The sequence below is a fragment of the Conger conger genome, chromosome 10, assembly GCF_963514075.1.
Source record: "Conger conger chromosome 10, fConCon1.1, whole genome shotgun sequence".
NCBI lineage: Eukaryota > Metazoa > Chordata > Actinopteri > Anguilliformes > Congridae > Conger > Conger conger.
In genome coordinates, this window is record NC_083769.1 from 8,369,627 (window position 1) to 8,392,677 (window position 23,051).

The following is a 23,051-nucleotide window of genomic DNA, read 5'->3' on the forward strand; positions in this document are numbered from 1 at the left end:
ATTGGTAGGGACACAAATGGGGGAGGTAACCCCCACTGGAAGCTGAGGTGTTTTGCATTGACGATAGCCTTCTGCCCATCATTGCATGTCATCTAGAGCCTTTATTTATAGATAATTATGGTGGCCAACACACTCAGACACAATGGTGTAGCACATGTAGTAATGAATCTTTTACTCAAATATGCCAGATGAATGGGACTTTGAAGAGCACATTTTAAGGCAGGTACTGTTTCCTATTCAAACCAATGATCTGTAAACATATATTTACATTCAAAATCCATCCATCCATTCTCTGAACCCGCTTATCCTGAACAGGGTCGCAGGGGGGCTGGAGCCTATCCCAGCATACATTGGGCGAAAGGCAGGAATACACCCTGGACAGGTCGCCAGTCCATCGCAGGGCACACACCATTCACTCACACACTCATACCTATGGGCAATTTAGACTCTCCAATCAGCCTAACCTGCATGTCTTGCATTATTGTAAGACTAATAAAATGTTGAAGATTGGTGGGATTAATTATTGTGACTAATATAAAATTGAACGACAAATTTTTATTCAAAATACATTGCCGTCATGTTCCAGTTTATTCTCCTTCACTTGTCTACAAATACACCTTTGCCGTTCTCTCACTGCTTAACAATAAATAAATTTAAAATGCATTCATCATATTAAAATGCACCAGATGCCTCCAAATTGCATCAGAAAAAAATGCCAGGGGACATCATCTGAACCCCCCTGGCCGGCTACTTTTTCTCTTTGGCCAACTACTTACATTTCTGGGGAACACTGCAAACTCTAGAGACTAGTGAGCATGAAAATCCCTGGAGATCAGCAGTTCCTGAGATACTCAAACTACCCTGTCTGCCATGAATAATCATTCCATGGTCAAAGTCACTTAGATCACATTTCTTCCCCATTCTGATGGTTGATGTGAACATGACCCGTATCTGTTTTGTTATGTTACAGCCTTACTCCAAAATGGAATAAATTCATTTTTTTCCTCAAAATTCTACACACAACACCCCATAATGACAACATGAAAGAAGTTTTTTTGAATTTTTTGCACATTTATTAAAAATAAAAAATCTAAGAAATCACATGTACATAAGTATTCACAGCCTTTGCCATGAAGCTCAAAATTGAGCTCAGGTGCATCCTGTTTCCACTGATCAACCTTGAGATGTTTCTACAGCTTAATTAGAGTCCACCTGTGGTAAATTCAGTTGATTGGACATGATTTGGAAAGGCACACACCTGTCTATATAAGGTCCCACAGTTGACAGTGCATGTCGGAGCACAAACCAAGCATGAAGTCAAAGGAATTGTCTGTAGACCTCCGAGACAGGATTGTCTCGAGGCACAAATCTGGGGAAGGGTACAGAAATATTTCTGCTGCTTTGAAGGTCCCAATGAGCACAGTGGCCTCCATCATCCGTAAATGGAAGAAGTTCGGAACCACCAGGACTCTGCCTAGAGCTGGCCGCCCGTCTAAACTGAGCAATCGGGGGAGAAGGGCCTTAGTCAGGGAGGTGACCAAGAACCCGATGGTCACTCTGTCAGAGCTCCAGCGTTCCTCTGTGGAGAGAGGAGAACCTTCCAGAAGGACAACCATCTCTGCAGCAATCCACCAATCAGGCCTGTATGGTAGAGTGGCCAGACGGAAGCCACTCCTTAGTAAAAGGCACATGGCAGCCCACCTGGAGTTTGCCAAAAGGCACCTGAAGGAATGAGAAACAAAATTCTCTGGTCTGATGAGACAAAGATTGAACTCTTTGGCGTGAATGCCAAGCGTCATGTTTGGAGGAAACCAGGCACCGCTCATCACCTGGCCAATACCATCCCTACAGTGAAGCATGGTGGTGGCAGCATCATGCTGTGGGGATGTTTTTCAGCGGCAGGAACTGGGAGACTAGTCAGGGTTGAGGGAAAGATGAATGCAGCAATGTACAGAGACATCCTGGATGAAAACCTGCTCCAGAGCGCTCTTGACCTCAGACTGGGGCGATGGTTCATCTTTCAGCAGGACAACGACCCTAAGCACACAGCCAAGATATCAAAGGAGTGGCTTCAGGACAACTCTGTGAATGTCCTTGAGTGGCCCAGCCAGAGCCCAGACTTGAATCCCATTGAACATCTCTGGAGAGATCTGAAAATGGCTGTGCACCGATGCTCCCCATCCAACCTGATGGAGCTTGAGAGGTGCTGCAAAGAGGAATGGGCATTAAAAAATGTGGGAAAAGTGAAGCGCTGTGAATACTTTCCGGATGCACTGTATAGCTGACACCCCCCCCCCCCCCCCAGGGGTGCACAACAAGGGCCGATCCTGTGGTGGGAATTTAAATTTATTCCTGTAAGAAAACACTCAAGAGACAGAGACAGTAAATAAAATCCAATCTTTACTATTCGCATAGGGTCCACGCCCCTTTTGAATATTAATATTCCCAATGATCAATATTCAAAGACAATCCACCACTCTTCTCCTTACTACAGATTGTTTATTCATATCTCCCCCCTTCAAGGTACTGTCTATGCAGATACATGTTCTCCAAACATTCCAGCATGGTGTATACACAGGGGCCTGTGCAATTAACTGCGCGTCTGAGAAATCTATTTTATCTTGTTTTAACTCCCTATTTCCAGGAAGATAATCCCCATGGTAGCTTCCATCATGAGGTCTTTTGTTTTTGGTTCTGTCTTGTCTTGGTCTCAGGCACCAAGACAAGATAATCCAGAACACACAGTTAATGGCCGTGGCCTTGGAGGCCCATGGTACAGACAGGGAGAGACATCTCCACTCACACAGTTACAGAAAATAATATTCATTAGCACAAAGCAAGTTATGGTACTTTAACAATTATGTATTATCTGGATCACTCCAGCATAAGCAACTAATAATAGGATAAGCAATTAATAATAAAATAATCACATGAATATATAATTTCAACAACATTTCCCTTCTCTTTTTAATTGATTATCCGCTAACATGCCACTCCTCTCGATTTTTGGCATGTGCTTCATTCACAGGAAAATACTTAATTGTTGAAACAGGTCATTTAATTCTATCACATGTTGGTATGGTCTCTCCGACGTGTCAGACGGAGCGGTCACTTCATTGACGTCCTGTCACATAAACATCTGATATTGTAGGTTAGCACTCAACATTTTTGATATCAATCCTTTAATTATGGGAACCCCACAGCAGCTGCAGAAGAACAGTACTGCGAATCCTGCTACTATGAGGGTCAGTACAGATGTTATTGCTGCTTTCCACCCCCCAGAAATGAGCCACTGACACCAGGAGTTATCATATACATAGTCGTTTTGTTGTGCATCCGACAGATCTTCTAAGCGCTGCAAAGCCTGATCTATTTCTCCGCTTTTCTCATCATTTGCTGGTATGTAAGTGCAACACGAGGCTCCCACGATATGACACACTCCCCCCTGCGCCGCCATCAACAGGTCTAGCACCATCCGATTTTGCAGTGTTATTAGCCGTAAAGCAGTCAACTGTCACTGTATGCTTCTAGTTATGTTGCTGGTCTCATTTATAAGTGTACTTAAACGGTAATTCACAGTCTCCAAACGTAGCATTATCTTCCCCACCCCTGTCCAAGGAAATACGGTGAGGGCTACCTTCTGTCCGGTTGTCCACAATTTTGCCTCATCTGGGACGTTGGTGCCCCAGATAGAATCATGAGGCGCACTGGCGTCTCGACTCCCCCGCGTGGTCTCACAATGTACGTGTGATCTCTCAATTGTATATAAACACATGCCCCTCCCCAGTTCGGTGGTAATGCCACGATGTCCACACAACCAATACCAACTGTCCACGGCTCTCGTCCCATTCCAATGCGGTGCCGATGGGTTACATAGCGTGCCATTTGGACTGTTCTCTTTACCGGTGGAAAAGGACAGTTCGGTTACGAGCGGATATCCACAGAAAATCAGTAATTTCCCCTGACACCCCTGGGTTACCTCCCACAAATTCAGTGCCATTTCCCTTGACACAAAACTTCTGCCCCGATTTATACTGGACTACCATGAGTGGAATGTTAGAAGTCATATTCCCCAATTTCAGATATCCATCTTTATCGGTACAATATTTTAAACCAGAATCCGTTATCAGGTCGAGTGGGGGTGTACTGGGATCCATTGATGTTAATGTACTACGAGCAGTGGATACCGCAATAGCGCACTTTACTGTATCATTCACACTTCGCGTGGGCGCTGCGACTTGTATCACCTCTAGCCTGGGTGTAGATATAGAGGCCGGCAATTGTGTGCACACATAACATTCAGTGCGGTTTGCAGAATGTGCTGATCTATTTGCATATCTCCACCATGACTTAGTAGCATATTGTCGTGAGCCACGGACCCCTTGCCGAGCTCAGACCTCACGTTCCCACGAGCAGTACCCCATGAGGAGGTGTCTCGGGGACGAACTCTCTTTTCCTTTAAGTACTCCGAATGTCCTGGAGCCCTGGTAAGTTCTACTGAACTTCCAGCCCAGTCTCGAAGTGAAGGGGGTGATGCAAATCTGGTATACGACTTCCTGTATTCACTGTATTCCTCTAAAAGAACCCTTATCACATATGATTATAGTAAGATATACTTTATTATAATCAATCAAAAGAATAGAGTTATACAGCTGACAGGTTAAACATCATCTTTCCGTTTGCTAATCACATACAAGTTTCATATACCCCTTTAGCTCTTTCTAATTTACCTTTCCACCAGATGTTAAATTCAAGGTACACCCCTCAAATACCCATCCTCTTTGGCCTTAGCCTTATCCTATAGCTCCCCCTTCTGGACGTTAAAATAAACTATTCCTAGAATATTATGTTCATCTAAACTCTAAAAACTTCTCTACATTTTTCTACCTTATATAGTATCTTAATGAAAAATAAAAGACATAAAAATAAAAGGAAACTTATAACGTTGCGTTGCTCTCTCTTCAACAGCCCATAGATATCTTCAACAGCGAAATCCTAAGAGGGTTTTTTCTTCTCTCTTCTTTTTTCTTATTTTTTCCTGCTTTTTAACGTCTTAAAGCTCACTCCTTATATATCCTTAACTTGTATAAAAGTGTCCCTTTTTTTGATAAGAAATGTCCCCAGTATACCGAGTGGAAAGACATTTATCTCTTATGCAACTTTTTTAATGAACATATTCATCACTGTTATTTGTCTCCCTGTCTAATCTCTCCTTGGACTCTCTCCAAACTTTGACATTATACAAGCCAGCAGTAAGTGCCTTCCACCATCTCAATACACTCTTCCGGTGCTCTTTTTTGTGGCACCTTAAGGGATCTACAAAGGACATCCAGCTAATAGCCAAGTGTAATTCATCACTTAACTCCTCCACTGTTAGTCCTTTGAATCTATCCGATAAATTATTCGTGCTATAATCAGGAAGGCCCTTAAAGTCTCTTAATCTTCTTTCGGTATTGACATCCCTTCCGTTTTCCTTATCTTTCCTACATTTTTCCATCTCCTCATACTCTTTGATCTCCCAATCATCTACATTGTTTTCCTCATCTTTTTGCTTTAGCCAGGCATTGTGCTCCTCCCCTGTAGGGTTGGGGTATTCCCCAACTGCTCGCTCAGCATGTTGAATCTCCTCCAAGGTCATGCTGGAACTCATTCTGTGCATGGCCTCAGTCAGAACTTTAACCTTGCTCCTTAGTACTCTAAATCTAAGTCCCCCGACTTCAGACTCCTCTGCTGACAATTATGGCTGCTCATTAGCTCTGAACCGCATATTTTTCCTCTTACGGGCGTTCTTGCTACCACCTCATTGGCGTGTGCGAGGGGTTAACAATGCATTCCTGCCTAACCCATCTCCCGTCAATCTCTCATCAGGGGGGCCTAGGGCTGAGTCCTCGACAATATATGTGTGCAGGATTTCCTGATTCAGCTAGGTAATCATTCGCCTCCAGATATCTTCTAGCCTTAGGCGAGGTTGGCATATGACCTTGCACTTACCATGCATGTCCCTAAGATCAACAGAAACAGGGAGGAGAGAGGCATCTCTGGGAACCGGTCTGGAGTCTCTACTGACTTGGAGTGTAAATAAGTTCTTCACCAGGTTTGAGACGGACGAGCTCTCTATGCCACGCCCCCCTTTGTAGCTGGACTCCCTCCAAGTCTATCCGGACCCTTTAATAATATTGAGATGCACCTACACACCAGCAACTGGAGGTGATACTACCTTACAGTGTGACTGATGTATCCACGTCTCTCTCTCCTGGATTCTCACTGCAGTAGGTGTGGTCAGGAGCACTTGACATGGACCCTTCCACATCGGTTCACTCCACTTTTTCTTTTTACCGACACTTTGCACCAGGATCCAATCTCCAGGCTTAATCTCGCCTGGTGGCAGCTCCGCTGGCAATCTGGGAGGAAGCACATTTCGAATCTCACTCTTATTAGGAACCTAGGCGGGTCAAGACTTCATTCCTAAATTCTGGCCCATTATCACTATATAATGCCTTTGGAATACCCCACCTAGGAATGATTTCTCTACTCAGACATTTTGCTACTGTGATTGCATCTATAGATGTGGCTGGGAAAGCTTTTACCCATTTAGAGAATGTATAAGATGTATAAAGTCCTTCACACCCCGTGTATTATAACTTTGCCATGTTGGGCATTTCTTAGAAAAGTTTTTTAAGTAAGTGGTGAGTCCAATGGTATAGTAACTTTGATCTATTACCCCTCTCATCCCTTCTCTTGATACATGGCACTGCCCATGTACCAAATGAGCAGCAATATGGAACCACCCCACAAAAACGGCTAAGGAAAATAAAGCAACCCTTAAAAAACCAGGGCGAATAACCCAACCAAAATGAGTGCTAAAAGGCGAGCGCTGCAAGGCGATCCCAAAATAACAACCTAGTATAAAAGACTAGGTAAGCAAAATAAAGAACCTTGAGTCGCAGCTCAGGAAAACGCACAAACTACATACCGGGGGCAACGTCCCTCACCCACAGGTTTACACGAGCCGAAAACCAGAGAAAACCAAAAGAACCTATAGGAAGGCGTTCGCAGTGTACACCACACTAGCGAGCAGAACACCTTCCTTACCTTATTTTCTTTTAAATTAATCGAAAACCCAAACCAGCACAATACCTGACTCCTATAATCACTGAGTCTACCGTGTGCTTTACCAGTGTGGTGACAGAGCGAACAGTGACACCAAACCCACGATGGCGTCTGAGGCTGCCATAGGGACGGCATATATCAAATCTAACAGTGGCTGCACAATCTGTGCATAGTCAGGAATCCAGCTCCGGCAGAAATTTACAGTACCCAAAAGTGACATCATGTCCTTTTTAGTTCTAGGTTTCGGCATCTGGGCTATTGCCAGTTGTCGCTCAGGCAATATAGTCTTTCCAGTTTTTGAAATGTTATGGCCCAAACATTGAACTGTTTCCTGCCACAGTTGCAATTTGCTTTTGTTTACCTTGTGACCTTGTGAAGCAAAAAATTTCAAACATGCCAAAGTATCTATTTTACATTGTTCCACCGTACGCAAGCAAATTAATATATCATCTACCTGTATTTAATTTGGCTCCCTTGAGGGGGAGTAAATTTCGCTATGTTTGCCTCCATTGCTTGCGTAAATATCGCTGGTGATTCCACATATCCCTGCGGACAACGCGTATATGTATATGTCTTTCGCTGAAGGAAAAGAAAGCATTTGAAAGGTCAATCACAGAAAAATCTGCAGATTGCGGTCACATATCATTTAAAATAGTATTGGGGTCCGGTGTGACAGGAGCCCTTGGAATTACCGCTGCATTTACTGCTTGTAAATCCTGCACTAATCTCCATTCTCCGTTCGCTTTACGGACTGGAAAAAGAGGCGTATTACAATGGAGAATTTGGGCAAGACACAATTACACCTTTATCAAATAATTCACGTATAACACGTCACTCAGCAGTTCCTCTTGTTCTAGAGTGAGGCATATTTTTTCTCACATCGGATTACTTTAATCGACTTCCCCCATAAGACGGACCCGTGTGCCGCGCAAATTCCATTGTAGTGGTATTGCAGTAATTCTTAGTTCAGGCGAGTACATTGTTATCGGAGAATCACAGCTCCCAGTTCTGTGCCCTCTGCGCAGAACGTACAACTGCTCCCATATCTTTCCAGTGCTTAGACGGAGCTTTCCCTAGTGAAATAAGGGGCGGTGCCCCACTCCGATATCCACAGTGATCGTCTGGCGACAACTGTAATGATACCACTGCTAACTCATCGGTGTAATAAATCCATAGAGCTGTTGCGGAAGTCGGGGTACCCAATTAAAATTTGGATTCGTATCTCGGAGCCGCTCAGCTTCTTCATGCGAATGAAGTGCTGCTTCCTAACCAAACTTTTTTAACAACTTTTTGTCATCACCTGCCCGCCTCATTATATCACGCATAAGTTTATTGGTATGGGCAGGCTTCAGCAGTCCACTAAAACCAAATTCCTTTACCCAAAATGATTCCCATTTCCCCGAACCATTATGCCGACACTCCACACTCTCCCCAGTCATAGTCAAAGTCACGTCATCTGTCCCACAACAGTCTTTACAACAGTTACAACAACACTCCCCTTTACTGTATATATTTATTTTTAGTTTTACTCTCTCTGTCTCACATAAACACAAGCCGAATTCAGGGATACCGTCACTCACCCGCCTGCTCCTCTGCTCTTTTGGAGAAACTCCCGACTGGCCTCCTACTTAGCCCAATGAGCATTGACTCGCTCCGGGGAGGTCTTTAGCTATATCGTCTCGCAGACGACCCGTGCACGGTTTGCAGTCAGCGCTGATTCTCCAGGGAGTGCAGGTGAGATATTGGTATCCCGGGCGAGCCCCCAATGTGGTGGGAATTTTAATTTATTCCTGTAAGAAAACACTCAGAGACAGAGACAGTAAATAAAATCCAATCTTTACTATGCGCATAGGGTCCAAGTTACATGCAAAAACAAGGACAAAGGTTTTTCTCCTTTGTCTGGATATATGTATGTGCAGAGCGCAACAAATGTACGCCCCCTTTGAATATTAATATTCCCAATGATCAATATTCAAAGACAATCCACCACTCTTCTCCTTACTACAGATTGTTTATTCATAGCTCCCCCCTTGAAGGTACTGTCTATGCAGATACATGTTCTTAAAACATTCCAGCTTGATACGCAGGGGCCTGTGCAATTAACTGCGCTTTCTGAGAAATCTATCTTATCTTGTTTTAACTCCCTATTTCCAGGAAGATAATCCCCATGGTAGCTTCCATCATGAGGTCTTATGTTTTTGGTTCTGCAGGCTCTCAGGCACCAAGACAAGATAATCCAGAACCCACAGTTAATGGCCGTGGTCTTAGAGGCCCATGGTACAGACAGGGAGAGGCATCTCCACTCACACAGTTACAGAAAATAATGTTCATTAGCTTTAATTTGAAGCAAGTAATGGTACTTTAACAATTATGTTATGTATATTACGCAGGTTTGTGTTCTAACCCAGCACAATAAGTCCCCTGCATCTATTTACCGAGGCCTTAATAAAAAAATATAGATTAAAAAAAGTTAATTAGTTGAATCAGTGGTCGTAGTGCGAGGCTAAAACAAAAATCTGCAGCCACAACTGCTGTTTTCTGCTTTATATTGTGAATTGTGTTGTGACGTAAATAAATTGAAACGCATTTGTTATTTAGCTGATACTTTTTTGATATTTTTTAGGCCTTTTTTCAGCTTTATTGGACAGTATATAGTATAGGGAGACAGGAAGAATGGGAGCGAGAGAGAGGGGAAGACATGCGACAAATGTCAGACGGTCGGATTCGAACCGCCGACATCACGGCTCGCAATGAGCATACGGTCAGCGCTCTACAGGTTGCGCCACCGAGACACCCTAGTGGATACTTTCATCCAAAGCGTCTTACCATTGATTCGACTAAGCGGGTGACAATCCCCTGTGTGGATCTGATCATGGCTACACTTGAACCACCAACCTTCGGGGGTTCCAGTCATATACCCTTGGCACTAGGCTCCAGGCTGCTATATCGTTCTGTTCTTTTGCACCACGATGTTTAGCTTCCATGATCAGCTGGAGCATAGACGGCCGAGACGGGTTGGGTTGGGGCGGAGGAGGAGTTTTTTTGACCGGTCGCTGCCCCCCCAGGCAGCTTCGCGATGTGGGGAGGCCTGTTCTCCCTGATCGACTGCAGGCTGGTGAAGGTGCGCGGGAAGGAGGACCCCTGGAACTCCATCACCAGCGGAGCCATGACCGGCGCCATCCTCGCTGCCAGAAGTGAGTCCCGTTCCCGCGGAAACCCACAGGGCGGGGCAGCGCTTGTCTGTGTTCGATTGTCATGCGCGCAGACACTCTAAAAATGTTTAAAGGTACCAGATGTAATTTTGGACTTCTCACGGTCGAGAGAGATATTGCAGCAACAAACACCCTCAAACTACAACACTGTTTATCCCTCCGCCTTCTCTGTGAATGCGCTGACGTTGAAACGCCTGTGGCATTTGGCTGTAATTGGCTGTGGCAATTAGAACCAATTTTCAACCAACAAGCTTGAATTATTGTACAGTTATACAATGTTTTGGTACAGAGTGTCGGCCCGTCAACTGTATATTTTGAAACCCGAATTTAAGGACTATAAACACAGGCAGAGGGCGAGTCAACATGTCAGTGAGCCTTTTTCAATGGTAGGAAGGGATTTACAATAGTCTTGTAACAATGTTTTAACACAAAAATCTTGTACCTTTAACCCTTTCAGTCCCGTATGGCACTCAAGCGTAACTACAGTAAAAGCCCAAACTGCCATCTGGCACTCTCAAACTTATACCTTTCCAAACAATCAAAATGACTGCTATACTGTTGTTTTGAGCCCCTATTAAGACCATTCAAGCTTGACTTTCTCCATTTTCCCAGCCACAGCTGAAGCCCACTTGGTATTTGGGTGGAGCCACTACATATTGGGCTTGGGGCTGAAAGAGCTGGCTCATAGTTTGTTAAATTGGACATTTTGATAATGATTATCTGCAGCAGCTTGCGATTCCACATGCGTGTGTCCTTGGTGATTCACTGTGGGCAGATATGAGTGAAATACAGTTTATGTGTAGAGCGGTTTTGGAACAATTTAATTGGCTGGAACAAAATGGGGTTTATCACCCTGGCTGTAGGCTCTGTTTGTAGGTACCTGTTTTCTTAGAGGGGAGGTTTGTGCTTTGCCTCACAGACTTCAATGGAAACCTATTTTACATCCTGACCAGGCCTTGTTTGATGAGACACAGCTAAATGTGTCCGTGTGCCTTGTAGCAGCTGGGCTCCAGCTAAAGTGGGTCCCCACTGTACTCCAGCGCTGATCTTTGAACTCCCCTCTTGGGTCGATTAGACGTCGCGATAGCCCTTCCCCTTAGCCAGGGCTATATTTAGCGTGTATTTGCACACGCACTCAAGAACTAAACCACAAGCTTCCAGAAAGATTGGATGCACAGTGTGTGTACGTTTTCTTTTGTTCACTTGTGTGCAGTTTCCAGGGTGAAAATAATGCACACATTAGTATTTATAATAATAATAATAATAATAATAATAATAATAATAATATTAATACTAGAAATAATAATAATAATAATACAGGTCTATTATAGAGAGGAACCAAGGGAAACCAAACATGCCCTAGACTAATGTCTCGGTGTCAGGAGTTGTAGTAATGTAGTGTAATTCAGGCTTAGTGGTGTGAGTCATGATCTGTGTCGGCTCACGTAAAGGTCCACAGTGTAATGTCAGTGGCTAATATAATGCGAAGAAGTCAAAGCTATGGTATAATAGTATAGAATTATTCTGCTAAGAAAAAATAACAATAAAAATCATTTCAAAGGAAAAATAAATATTGAAAATAAGTATCGGCCAACACTAGTTCCGTTTTCGTCTTTGTCTTGTTTTTAATAACGGACGTTTTGGAGTCCTTTTTATGAGCTGATCACCTTGGAAACGAACTCATAACTCACTTGTCCGGACATCAAAATTAATAGTTAGCTTGCGTTTTGCCAAATGCATAACTACCTCAGATGTACTCGACATTGCCACAGCGGGCAAACTGCAAGGGGAACAAAGGCTCTGTATCATAGACTTCAGTTGAATAAGCAAAGCTGTTGCCCTGGTAACCAAGACGCCAGTGCAAGACTTTAAATACTACAAGTCCCACAATCCCCCGTGGTACTCGGTTTCCGTCCGGGAAGTGGCCGAACGGTCTGTGGAAATGACGCGGCGTGCCTTTAAGAGCGCAGAGCAGGGTGTAAGGTGGGCGTGTTCTCCGCAGATGGGCCCATTGCCATGGTGGGCTCGGCGGCGATGGGCGGAATCCTGCTGGCGCTGATCGAGGGTGCAGGCATCCTGCTCACCAGATTCGCCTCCTCACAGTTCCCCACCGGTGAGTGTGTTTCTCCTTTTGCACCATTCTTTGCAAACTCTAGAGACTAGTGTGTGTGTGAAAATCCCAGGAGATCAGCAGTTTCTGACATACTCAAACCCCCCTGTCTGCCACCAACAATCATTCCATGGTCAAAGTCACTGAGATCACATTTTTACCCCATTCTGATGGTTGATGTGAACATTAACTAAGCTCCTGACCCATATCTACATGCACTGCTGCCACACAATTGGCTGATTAGGTAATGGCATTAATAAGTAGGTGTGATAAAGTAAAAATGTTCCTAATAAAGTGCTTGGTGAGTGTAGCTTTCCTCTTTGGCTAACCGTTTTTTTCCTGAAAGTGTGTGAGCGTGCAGTGAGTGTGCAGTGTGCAGCGTGCAGACACAGAGTCCAGCTGTCAGTGTTGTGACTAGCGGCCGTTGTCACCTCTCTTTCAGGGGCCCAGTTTGCAGAGGAGCCCGCCCCGATGCCGGCCCCCCCCTTCGGAGAATACAGGCAGTATCAGTGAGGGAGGGGCCGCCCTCACCCACCCCTAGGCTTTTTAAAATACCTCCACAGATCTGACTCGAAAGAAAATTCTGGAACTTCTTCAGAAGGAACTCTGCAGTGCATCCCAACTTCAAGGATTTCATTTTTTTACTGATTGTTTTTTTTTTTTTTCTGAACCATCATTGCCATCTGCCTGTTAAAAAGCCTCACCTGTTGCATGTTCCCCACGATCAGTGTGTGAATGTTGGTGGTCAGCACCGGAATGGAAATGTCGTCAGGGCCCATGCAGTTGGGTGGCATAGAGGGGGTTATATTGGGATTTAGGAGACAATGGAACTCAAGTCTTTAACATGCTTCAGTGTCCTGGTGGGATTATTTCAGCAGTCAGCAGGCTGACTTCCGCTTTTACGTATTCTGGAAACGTACGGCTAACCGTTTTTTTAAATCGGTAGCTGTGCGAGATGGCTTTGGAGTTCCGTTGCGTCCTCCCTGCTCAATATCACCATTGTACACAGAGATGTGCGGCCCACTTAGATTCCCCGGAGGTCTGCTTACAAGGTAGCCTGTTGACTAGTAGCACACCTGAGTCACATGACTTGGTCCTGACCAGTGGACAAGCTGGAGAGGTAAACTAGCCTCACACCGATAGGGACTCCAGAGCCTAGCTGGCCTTAACCCCATGGCACACCCACCTTCTGCTAATGTGTGTAAATATTGTGTGCGTGTGTGTGTGTGTGTGAGAGAGAGAGAGAAAGCTGTTCACGGAGGTTCAGTTTGTACAGCAATGGAGAGCTGCCACGTCAACACCTGTACTGCACGTTCCCCCTGACCGTGACCCTGGACCCCAACACCCCGCCGTGAAGAAAGCAGACCGCTCCAGATCATTTATTTATTCTCGTCTCCGTTACTCTCTGTAACGGAGGCCGTCCGTTGGGTGCACTGTGAGGACCGTGAATGACCCCAGGACTGTGATCGTGCGCAGGGATGGATCAGTACGACTGAGGACCGCGGCAGTGTACAGCGCAGACCTGCAGTACGAGCTATTTTAGTTTTGTGATAGCATAGTTAACTCGCTCTCGCGCTTTAGTAATGTTCCCTGACTTTCACTCACTGATCTGGTCATGTTGTTAGCAAGGCTGGCAGACCGGCTCAGGCTAGCTAGCCGCACTTTGTGGTTGACCATCTCATACCCAGCTAGACCAGCTCATACCCAGCTTATGACCAACTTGACCAGCTCAATTTTTAAGGCAATTTTCAAGATTTTATAGTAGGGTAAAGTCACTCATCTTTTTATATTTTAAATTAACTTGCAAAGATTACTTTCCGTTACTTGACTCAGCAGGTGTTTCCATAGCATTTCATAATGACTAACGTAGTATTTTGATTCCATATTTCCACTTTTTCCTCCAAACGTAGGACTTCCAGGTTTTAGTTGACGTGCCCCATTTCTGTGGCACTTTTCTTGATTCAATTTGACATACTGAGGGAGGAGCATTAGTGCACTAAAAAAAATCTTTTAGCGGCGCAATCAATCCAGCATCTCAAATGTTGAAAATATTAATACATAACACGTCAAACACCATGAAGTACAATGCTGAGGGAGTATTATCTTCTATTTGAGTTTAAATGACATTTTTGACAGCTGGAAAGAGGTTCTGTTTAGTACCTTGCATAAGGGTGCTATGGTGGGGCTTTGCACGCAAAGCAAATATACGACCTCTCGCCGTTTTTGAGGGCCACTGTTAGTCAGGGCTCTTGTCATTGGTCTAACGCCCCCCCCTCCACCTTCACCACCACCTCACCTCCCCACATTCAGCGCCGGGGGTTACAAGACCCAATTCTCTATCCATTTTGCCACGTAGTCACTTCCTCAATGCAAACAATTTCACATCATTTGATTGTAAAATCACTTGAAATACTCTGAAACGGTGACTTCCGTTTTCAGATCACTTGGGTGTCAAACAATTCCAAGATCTGAAATGGGTCTTGGATGTGGCGGCTCCTTTTGTATCCGTCACGGAAATTTGCGGTGCTATTGTCTGTGTAGTTTCCTCCCATACACCAGCTCATATTTCTGTCGTGATAAGAGCTTTTACAGGGTCGGTAAATGTGATTTCTTCATAAGGCCGAAAACTGGACTGAGTGAGAAGCGGTCGCCTAGTGCAGCAGGTGTGATCTTCTCTTGAGTCATATCTATAGTGTGTTGAACGAGCCTGCTGTGATGTCAGTTTGAACTGGGGTTGTGATGAGATACCTTCTGCAGATCCTCTCTCTCCTAGCAAGTAAGTCCTTGTCTTTTGTCTTTCCTCTGCATATCCCTTTTGCAGAAACGTCTCCCTTTGTAGCTTCATAGGCTGGTGTTGCATGCTGCCATGATGTGATTTGCATTTCTTTTGATTATCTTAGGTATTTCACATTCATCAAATTGACCTGAAACCAATTGTAATTCTTTTTAAGCCTATATATTTTAAGAGATTGTTAAGGAAATGTGTATAGTTTTTGCAGCAAAGTACATTTTCCGCACATCATTTTGCTTCACTGAAAATGACTAATGGTTCAGTGACTTTATTAATACTTACATGAAAGTACATGTAATGTACACAATCATTAGATTCAATCAATATTTTTACGACAGTTTGACGTTGGAAGAGTTCATATATTCCTGCACAAACACAGTTTAGCAAACTCATATTTTACTTATTATTTATTCAGCAGGAAGCTGCATTGAGATCCGCACTCTCTTTTTCAAAACTGACCTGGCCAAGGTAGCAGCCAACACAGTATAAATTTACTGTACATAATAAAATTACATATAACATATAAACCATTTGTAAAACCTTTGGCCAGATTTTTTGTGTTAGTTTTGTGTTTGATTATGCAGCTGAATTAAATTTTAAAATCTTTAAAAATTGTTTTACTTTTTTGTTTATGTTTTTGCCTGTGCATTAAGTTCACTGGACATCAATGGGCGATTTACTTGGAGCACATGGAACTGAAGGTGGAGATTTACACATCAGGTGTCCATATCCAGATGGTTATCTGCATGTACCAAAGTATGTCTGCCGTCATCCATGTGGGAGATGGGATGTTCTTATCACGTCGGCTGTCAGTGAACGCGCTGGAAGATTCCTCCTGAATGATAATTCCCACGGGCGCTTTTTCAGTTTGACCATCATAAAACTGAGTCTACAGGACGCAGGCCTCTATTACTGTGGAATAGAAACATGGGGCAGAGACTGGATGGTCGAAGTAAAAGTGACTGTCAGTAATGGTATAACTTACCCAAACCTTGCCTTTCCATTCTTTCTTTCTTTGTGCATGCAACAATAATTCGACTGTATCCGCTCTATAACAGCCATGAGTTATGCGCATAAGTCAAAAAGAGGCGCTGATTGGTAGTTGTAATATGTGCTGATACTTTAGAGTTAGGAATATACGACTGCTTTCAGTACAACACTTCATTGCTGAGCACAACACACTGAAAAGTGTCACCTCATTTCGCTCTATAACAGCCATGAGTTTTGTGCATAAGTCAAAAAGAGGCGCTGATTGGTAGTTGTAATATGTGCTGATACTTTAGAGTTAGGAATATACGACTGCCTTCAGTACACCACTTCATTGCTGAGCACAACACACTGAAAAGTGTCACCTCATTTTGAGTAAACATTTGAGCGCTTATCTGGATACATATTATAATAATAACTGCTTTGGTTGACACCCTGTGGTCAGGAGGTTGATGCATGTTTTTATGCTTGTGCAGCAATGGTTCCTGCAGCCACACTGCCCCCCTCTGCTGTTCAAAGTGGCGGGGGTTCACCACACAGCAGCTCCGTCAGACCGACGGGAACTGCCTTCAGTGCTGAGCAAGAATGGAGAGTCCCTTTCTCCACACCTCCCTGTGAGAATGCCTTCTCACTCTCCCTCTCTCCCTCTCTCCCCTCTCCCTCTCCCTCTCACTCTCACTCTCCCTCTCTCATCTCCCATCTCCCTCTCTCTCTACCTCTCTGTCTCCCTCTCTCCCGTCTCCCTCTCTCTCTCTCCCCTCTCCCTCTCCGTCTCACTCTCCCTCTCTCTCTACGCATGTACACACACATATGCACACAGCCGTTCTTGCTTGCCTTTCATTCAGATCTGAACATGCAAACATCTTAACCAAAATAGGAACTGATAAAGAACCAAAATAAGCCGTATACTGTAAATGAGTGCAGTTTTAGGAAGTCATAGCGATGATCTTGTGCACTACGAACTGCTCATTTGGCTGCAGATATATTCTTGGACATATATCATTTAAGCTCACACATGACATTTGACACTATCTGGGGTACTGGTCAAACTGGTTAGTTTCAGAAATGTAACACATTACAGTATATGAAATATAGGTATATGTACTGTATATAGTAAGTCTATCATTTAAAAAGGCGCAGTGCTTCTTCAAATACACTGAAATTCCTTCACGTGTTGAGAGTCCTTTTCTGTTATATTTTTTAAATAAAAAGTTTAAACATTCCTGTTTAAAACACTCAACAAATTTGGCTTTGGAGAATCCTTTATTCACTGGATAAAAATATTATATAATTCACCAATGGCCACAGTTTCTACTAACGGACTAACATCACAGAGTTTCACACTGAACAGAGGGACCAGGCAAGGATGCCGACTCTCACCAGCTTTATTCGCCTTGTTTATTGAACCACTAGCTGCTGCAATACGTCAAAATGATCAAATAAAGGGAATCCATACCCCCGCTACACACCACAAAATCAGCCTTTACGCAGACGACATATTGCTCTACCTACAAGACCCATCAAACTCCCTGCATGAGTCTCATTCACTCATTCTCTCAAATTTCCGACTATGCTATAAATCTGACAAAATCAACCATTTTACCCATAAATAGTGCCGTCTGGAATGCTACATCTCAGAACTCTCCCCTCACCTCCACTAGCAAATATCAAATATCAAATATCTGGGTATAAATATTTCCACCAAGCTGTCAGAGTTGTTCCTCCTTAATTTCATTCCGTTAATAAATACAATTGAAGATGATTTAAACCGTTGGACAAACTTACCACTATCTCTAATTGGCAGAATAGCAACTGTAAAAATGACCATACTACCAAAAATTAACTACCTCTTCAGAATGATTCCAACCCAGCCCACCACAAAATGGTTTAGTTCATTAAACACCATAACAACTAAATTCTATTGGAAAAATAAAACGCCCCGGATCAAACTTTCTACCTTACAGAAACTCAAAACTCAAGGAGGACTGGAAGCCCCAAACTTTTATCAATACTATTGGGCAAACCAGCTAAACTACATCACAAACTGGATTCATCCCAACCAACAGGACAACCCATGGATAGAAATAGAACAATCAGAATGTAAAGAAATGTCCATCTCTGATCTACCATTCCTCAGTGCCTCTATAAAACGCCACAACTGCTTCAAAAACACTGTCATTTCAACAACTCTGAATGCCTGGTGGAAAATTAACAAAATCTTAAAATTCACAATGACCCCATGCAAATACACTCCAATATAGCACAATCCTGACTTCTTGATTAACAAAACACCACTCTCCTTCACCTCATGGAAACAAAAAGGTATCACACATCTTCAACACATCTTTCAGGATGGCACCTTCATCACCTTCCAGGATTTGGTCCATAAGTATAATATTGGGAAAGAGCAATACCTCCAGTACTTTCAATTAAAATCTTTTTTTAAATATAAAATGAAAATAATGAACAACTACTTACAACCACCTGGATGAAATTAATAAAATAATCAATACCAAAAAAATGATCTCCAAATTCCATCCATTATCTTAACCTGCTTATCCTGAACAGGGTCGCAGGGGGGCTGGAGCCTATCCCAGCATACATTGGGCGAAAGGCAGGAATACACCCTGGACAGGTCGCCAGTCCATCGAAGGGCACACACACCATTCACTCACACACTCATACCTATGGGCAATTTAGACTCTCCAATCAGCCTAACATGCATGTCTTTGGACTGTGGGAGGAAACCCACGCAGACACGGGGAGAACATGCAAACTCCACACAGAGAGGCCCCGGCCGACGGGGATTGAAACCCAGGACCTCCTTGCTGTGAGGCGGCAGTGCTACCCACTGCACCATCCGTGCCGCCTATCTCCAAATTATACAAACTAATATCAACCACAGACCTAACAATATCCCTCCCCATCCAAGCCTGGGAAAAAGACTTATCACTCAGCTACAATTCAGACTTCTGGACTCAAATCTGTAGGAACACCTTCACGATGACCACCAATACTAACCTGCAACTAATACAACACAAGGTCATTCACAGAACTCATATCACTCACCAAAAGATATTTAAAATGGGATTTGTGGACTCAGACACTTGCACTCACTGCTCTTTGAATACCCCAGATAATTACTTCCACTCGACCTGGCTCTGCCCACCAACTCACCACTTCTGGAAACAAGTCATAAACCAAATATCTCTCATTATGAGCAGTAGCATTCCACTCTGTCCATCCCTCTGTCTACTAGGAGACCTCTCAACAATCAACCCACCAAATCAAAATACCAAACCTATACTCATACTAGCTATCGTCAAGAAAACCATCCTCTTAAACTGGAAAACAAGACACAAAATAAACATAACACATTGGTCTAATCTACTCAAAGAACACATATCCATGGAACTAATTTCACACCAGCGCCAAAGCTCACACATGGCAAACATTTGGGGTCCTTTCATAAAATCAAAAAAAAAAAAAAAAAAAAAAAAAAGTATTTCACTGAAATGCAGGTCTAAGGTACAGCTATGTTATCCATCTATATTGTAGAGAGAAGTAAAATAATTTCACAAGAGTTTTATGTTAATCCATCATTTCTTGATCGTAACAGTGATCTACTACTGCCTTCTTTTACAGATCAATCAATGAAAACTGCCACAGTCCCATTGACATTGGATGGAAACAACGGTAATTGGAATTAAACCTTTGAACTGAGTTTTAGATTAATTCAAGGTTTCACAGTACATGGTAGAATGCTGCACTAGTAGAAGCACTGGCACTATAGTGCATCAAATGATGATGGGTTTTTAAGGGAAATGCATTCATTACAAGGTCAAATATGTCTGATAAAAAATACTTTGGCATAGATTATTGGATTATTGCAGCATCATTGCAGAAATAATCCAAATTATAGCACTGAAATGGACAAAGTATCTCAAAGTATTTTTGCAAAATGACAAACTACTGCTTTCTGTTGGTGTTGCAGACAGCCTTGTTGTGGTTGGTGCAGCTCTGGGTGTGTTGGCGTGTCTAATTATGGCTGCTCTTGCGGTCCTTCTCAGAACAAGATCAGTTTCAAAATCACTTGGTAAGACCAACCACCATACACAGTTTGGAAAACGTTACTTATCAAAACCATCCGACATTTTACTCAAGCACTGGGTGCTTAGGCAGAAACTTGTGTGCTTGCACTGACAGTTAATAAGTTTAAAAAATTACATTCAAGCCCTGTATTTCAGTTTGTTGAAAGAAGCCTGGTCATACCACCAAGTGCTTTAATAAAGGATTAGGGACCTATTACATAATTTAACCCTGGTTTACTGTCTTTCTATACCCTTAAATCCAGCGGACTTGTCCGTCTCTGTGGACAATGTACAGGTAAGTAGCATCTTATTTCTAAACCCTTATTATTGTACGCATACATTCATCATGAGAAGAAAAATATAGAAGCATGCATCAAAATGGACAGAAAAATCAGGGAAAAGAATTATAAGCCTGATTATAAAAGGCAAACCACCAACTGGGAAAAAAAAAATTGGGTTGAGGCACACTTAAAAACTAGGTGATATAGCTATTGGCAATGGATGGCTTTATTATGAGCTCAAACGTAAAAGAAACACTAATTGCTTTGAATTTTTACCTTTGATACATTTTTAGTCCAGAGGCAGTTCATCTCCCAGATTCCAGTCGAGACATTCGAGTTACTGGCTCTGCTGGTTTTTGAGTGAGGCCAGTGTAATTAACCGCTTTAAAATTACCCATAAGCACTGAATAACAGAGCACCAGTACCATTTTTTTTACATTTTTTACATTTATATTTACATTTTACATTTACAGAATTTAGGATCCCTGATACATTTTGATAGCAGTTATGCCGTCTTCTCAATTATGAGCAGGGCATACCACATACTCATACACCCCAGAATTAGACACTTTTCAAGGTACTAATTATAATTAATTAACATGACGTGGAACAGATCTGTTATGAACGGTGCCCTAGACTGTGTGAAAGTGTTCTATTGGCTCCAACTTGTCTCCTTCAGGATGAAGAGAACCCTGAGCATGTGTATGATGAATACACTGACACAGTTGTATACAGCACTATTGATCTGCCCCAGGAGGATTCTGAGCAGGCGTACTGCACGGTGCAGTTCTCGGACCTTCCATCGAATGAGAATGACCTGTACTCACTGGTGATGTCTCATTGAGGGAAGATTGCCTCCCGGCCTGTGTATGTTAGTGTTTCAGGTGTTTCAGTCGTTGAATGGCTAGAAGGTCCACATGTCTGGTGTCCAATACAAAATTGAGGTATGGACCCACCCAATTTTGTGGGTGGTCTGTAGCAAAACAATTCCTGGGCCTGGGTTGTCTGTGCTGAATTTTGTTAAAATGATTTTGGTTTAATTGCTCATTTTCTAAACAGCTGTATTATGTATGTGTTGGACCACAGTGAAATGATGAAAAGGCACATAGTCTGCTTGCGATCACTGAGGCACTCCACTCTGCCAAAGCCAAATCCCTCTCCTCTGTCCTCATCTTCCTCGACCTGTCGGCCGCCTTCGATACAGTCAACCATGAGATTCTGCTCTCATCGCTTACTGGGATGGGTGTCACAGGATCTGCACTGGCATGGTTTTCCTCCTACCTCCCTGGTCGCTCCTACCAGGTGACTTGGAGGGGCTCAGTCTCTGTCCCTCACCCCCAACAGTCCCGCAGGGTTCAGTTCTTGGTCCTCTCCTCTTCTCTCTATACACCATGTCTCATGTCTCTTGGTTCTGTTATCTCTTCCCATGGCTTTTCTTACCATTCTTATGCCGACACCCAACTCTTTCTTTCCTTCCCCCCCAATACCCAGGTCACCACACAGATCTCTGCCTGCTTGGCTGATATCTCTGCGTGGATGACTTCCCACCATCTGAAGCTTAACCTTGCCAAGACTGAGCTTCTCTACATCCCTGCTAAGTCCTCTCCGACGATTGACCTCTCACTGATTGTTGAGGACTTTGTGGTATCCTCCTCCCATACGGCCAAGAATCTTGGGGTGACTCTTGATAACTGCCTCACCCTGGCTCCACATGTATCCTCCACTGCCAGAACCTACAGGTTCTTCCTCTACAATATTTGCCGTATCCGTCATCTCCTGACGGAGAAAGCCAGCCAGCTCCTAGTCCAGGCGCTTGTCATTTCCCGCCTGGATTATTGCAACTCCCTCCTAGCCAGTCTCCCAGCTTGGGCCATCAAGCCCCTCCAGCTTGTCCAGAATGCTGCAGCCCGCCTGATCACCAGTCAGCCCAGGTCGGCTCATGTCACCCCACTCCTCATTGGCCTCCACTGGCTTCCTATTGCCGTACGCATCCGATTCAAGGCCCTACTGTTGGCATTTCAGGCTGCTAAGGGGACTGCCCCACCTTACATCCAATCCTTAATCACTCCCTACTCCCCAGCTAGATAACTCAGGTCTGCCAGCTCTGGTCACCTTATGGTTCCCTCACTACGAGCACCTGGCAGTCAAGCTGCACGTTCACGCCTGTTTTCTGTTCTGGTTCCTCAGTGGCGGAATGACTTGCCTACCACTGTCAGGACAGCAGGATCCCTCCCCCTATTTCGACACAGACTGAAAACACACCTTTTCAAACTGTACCTTAGTCCTCCCACCTGATCCCCCCCCCTCCCTTTCCAATATGCCTTTTGTCTATCCCAAAAAAATAATAATAATAAAAGCACTTACAATGACTGTGTATTTTACTAGTTATGGATGTGATGCTTTAGCTCGTGTAAGAACCTATGCACTTGTAACTCACTTTGGATTAAAAGCGTCTGCCAAATGACTACA

The 23,051-nt window shown here is 43.6% G+C and overlaps 1 protein-coding gene and 1 long non-coding RNA gene across 2 annotated transcripts; both read left to right on the forward strand.

The window, feature by feature from the left end:
• The first annotated feature begins 9,362 nt into the window (after positions 1 to 9,362).
• Positions 9,363 to 13,257, forward strand: LOC133138631 (mitochondrial import inner membrane translocase subunit Tim17-A-like). Its single transcript, XM_061257545.1, has 4 exons — positions 9,363 to 9,387; positions 10,176 to 10,304; positions 12,325 to 12,435; positions 12,875 to 13,257. The coding sequence occupies exons 1-4, from the start codon at positions 9,363 to 9,365 to the stop codon at positions 12,943 to 12,945; spliced, it is 336 nt and encodes a 111-aa protein (XP_061113529.1). The 3' UTR covers positions 12,946 to 13,257.
• Positions 13,258 to 16,691: 3,434 nt separating this feature from the next.
• Positions 16,692 to 20,369, forward strand: LOC133138176 (uncharacterized). The gene is made up of 3 exons (XR_009709684.1): positions 16,692 to 16,824; positions 19,856 to 19,906; positions 20,205 to 20,369. It is a non-coding gene; the product is annotated as an uncharacterized LOC133138176 (long non-coding RNA).
• The last annotated feature ends 2,682 nt before the right edge of the window (positions 20,370 to 23,051 follow it).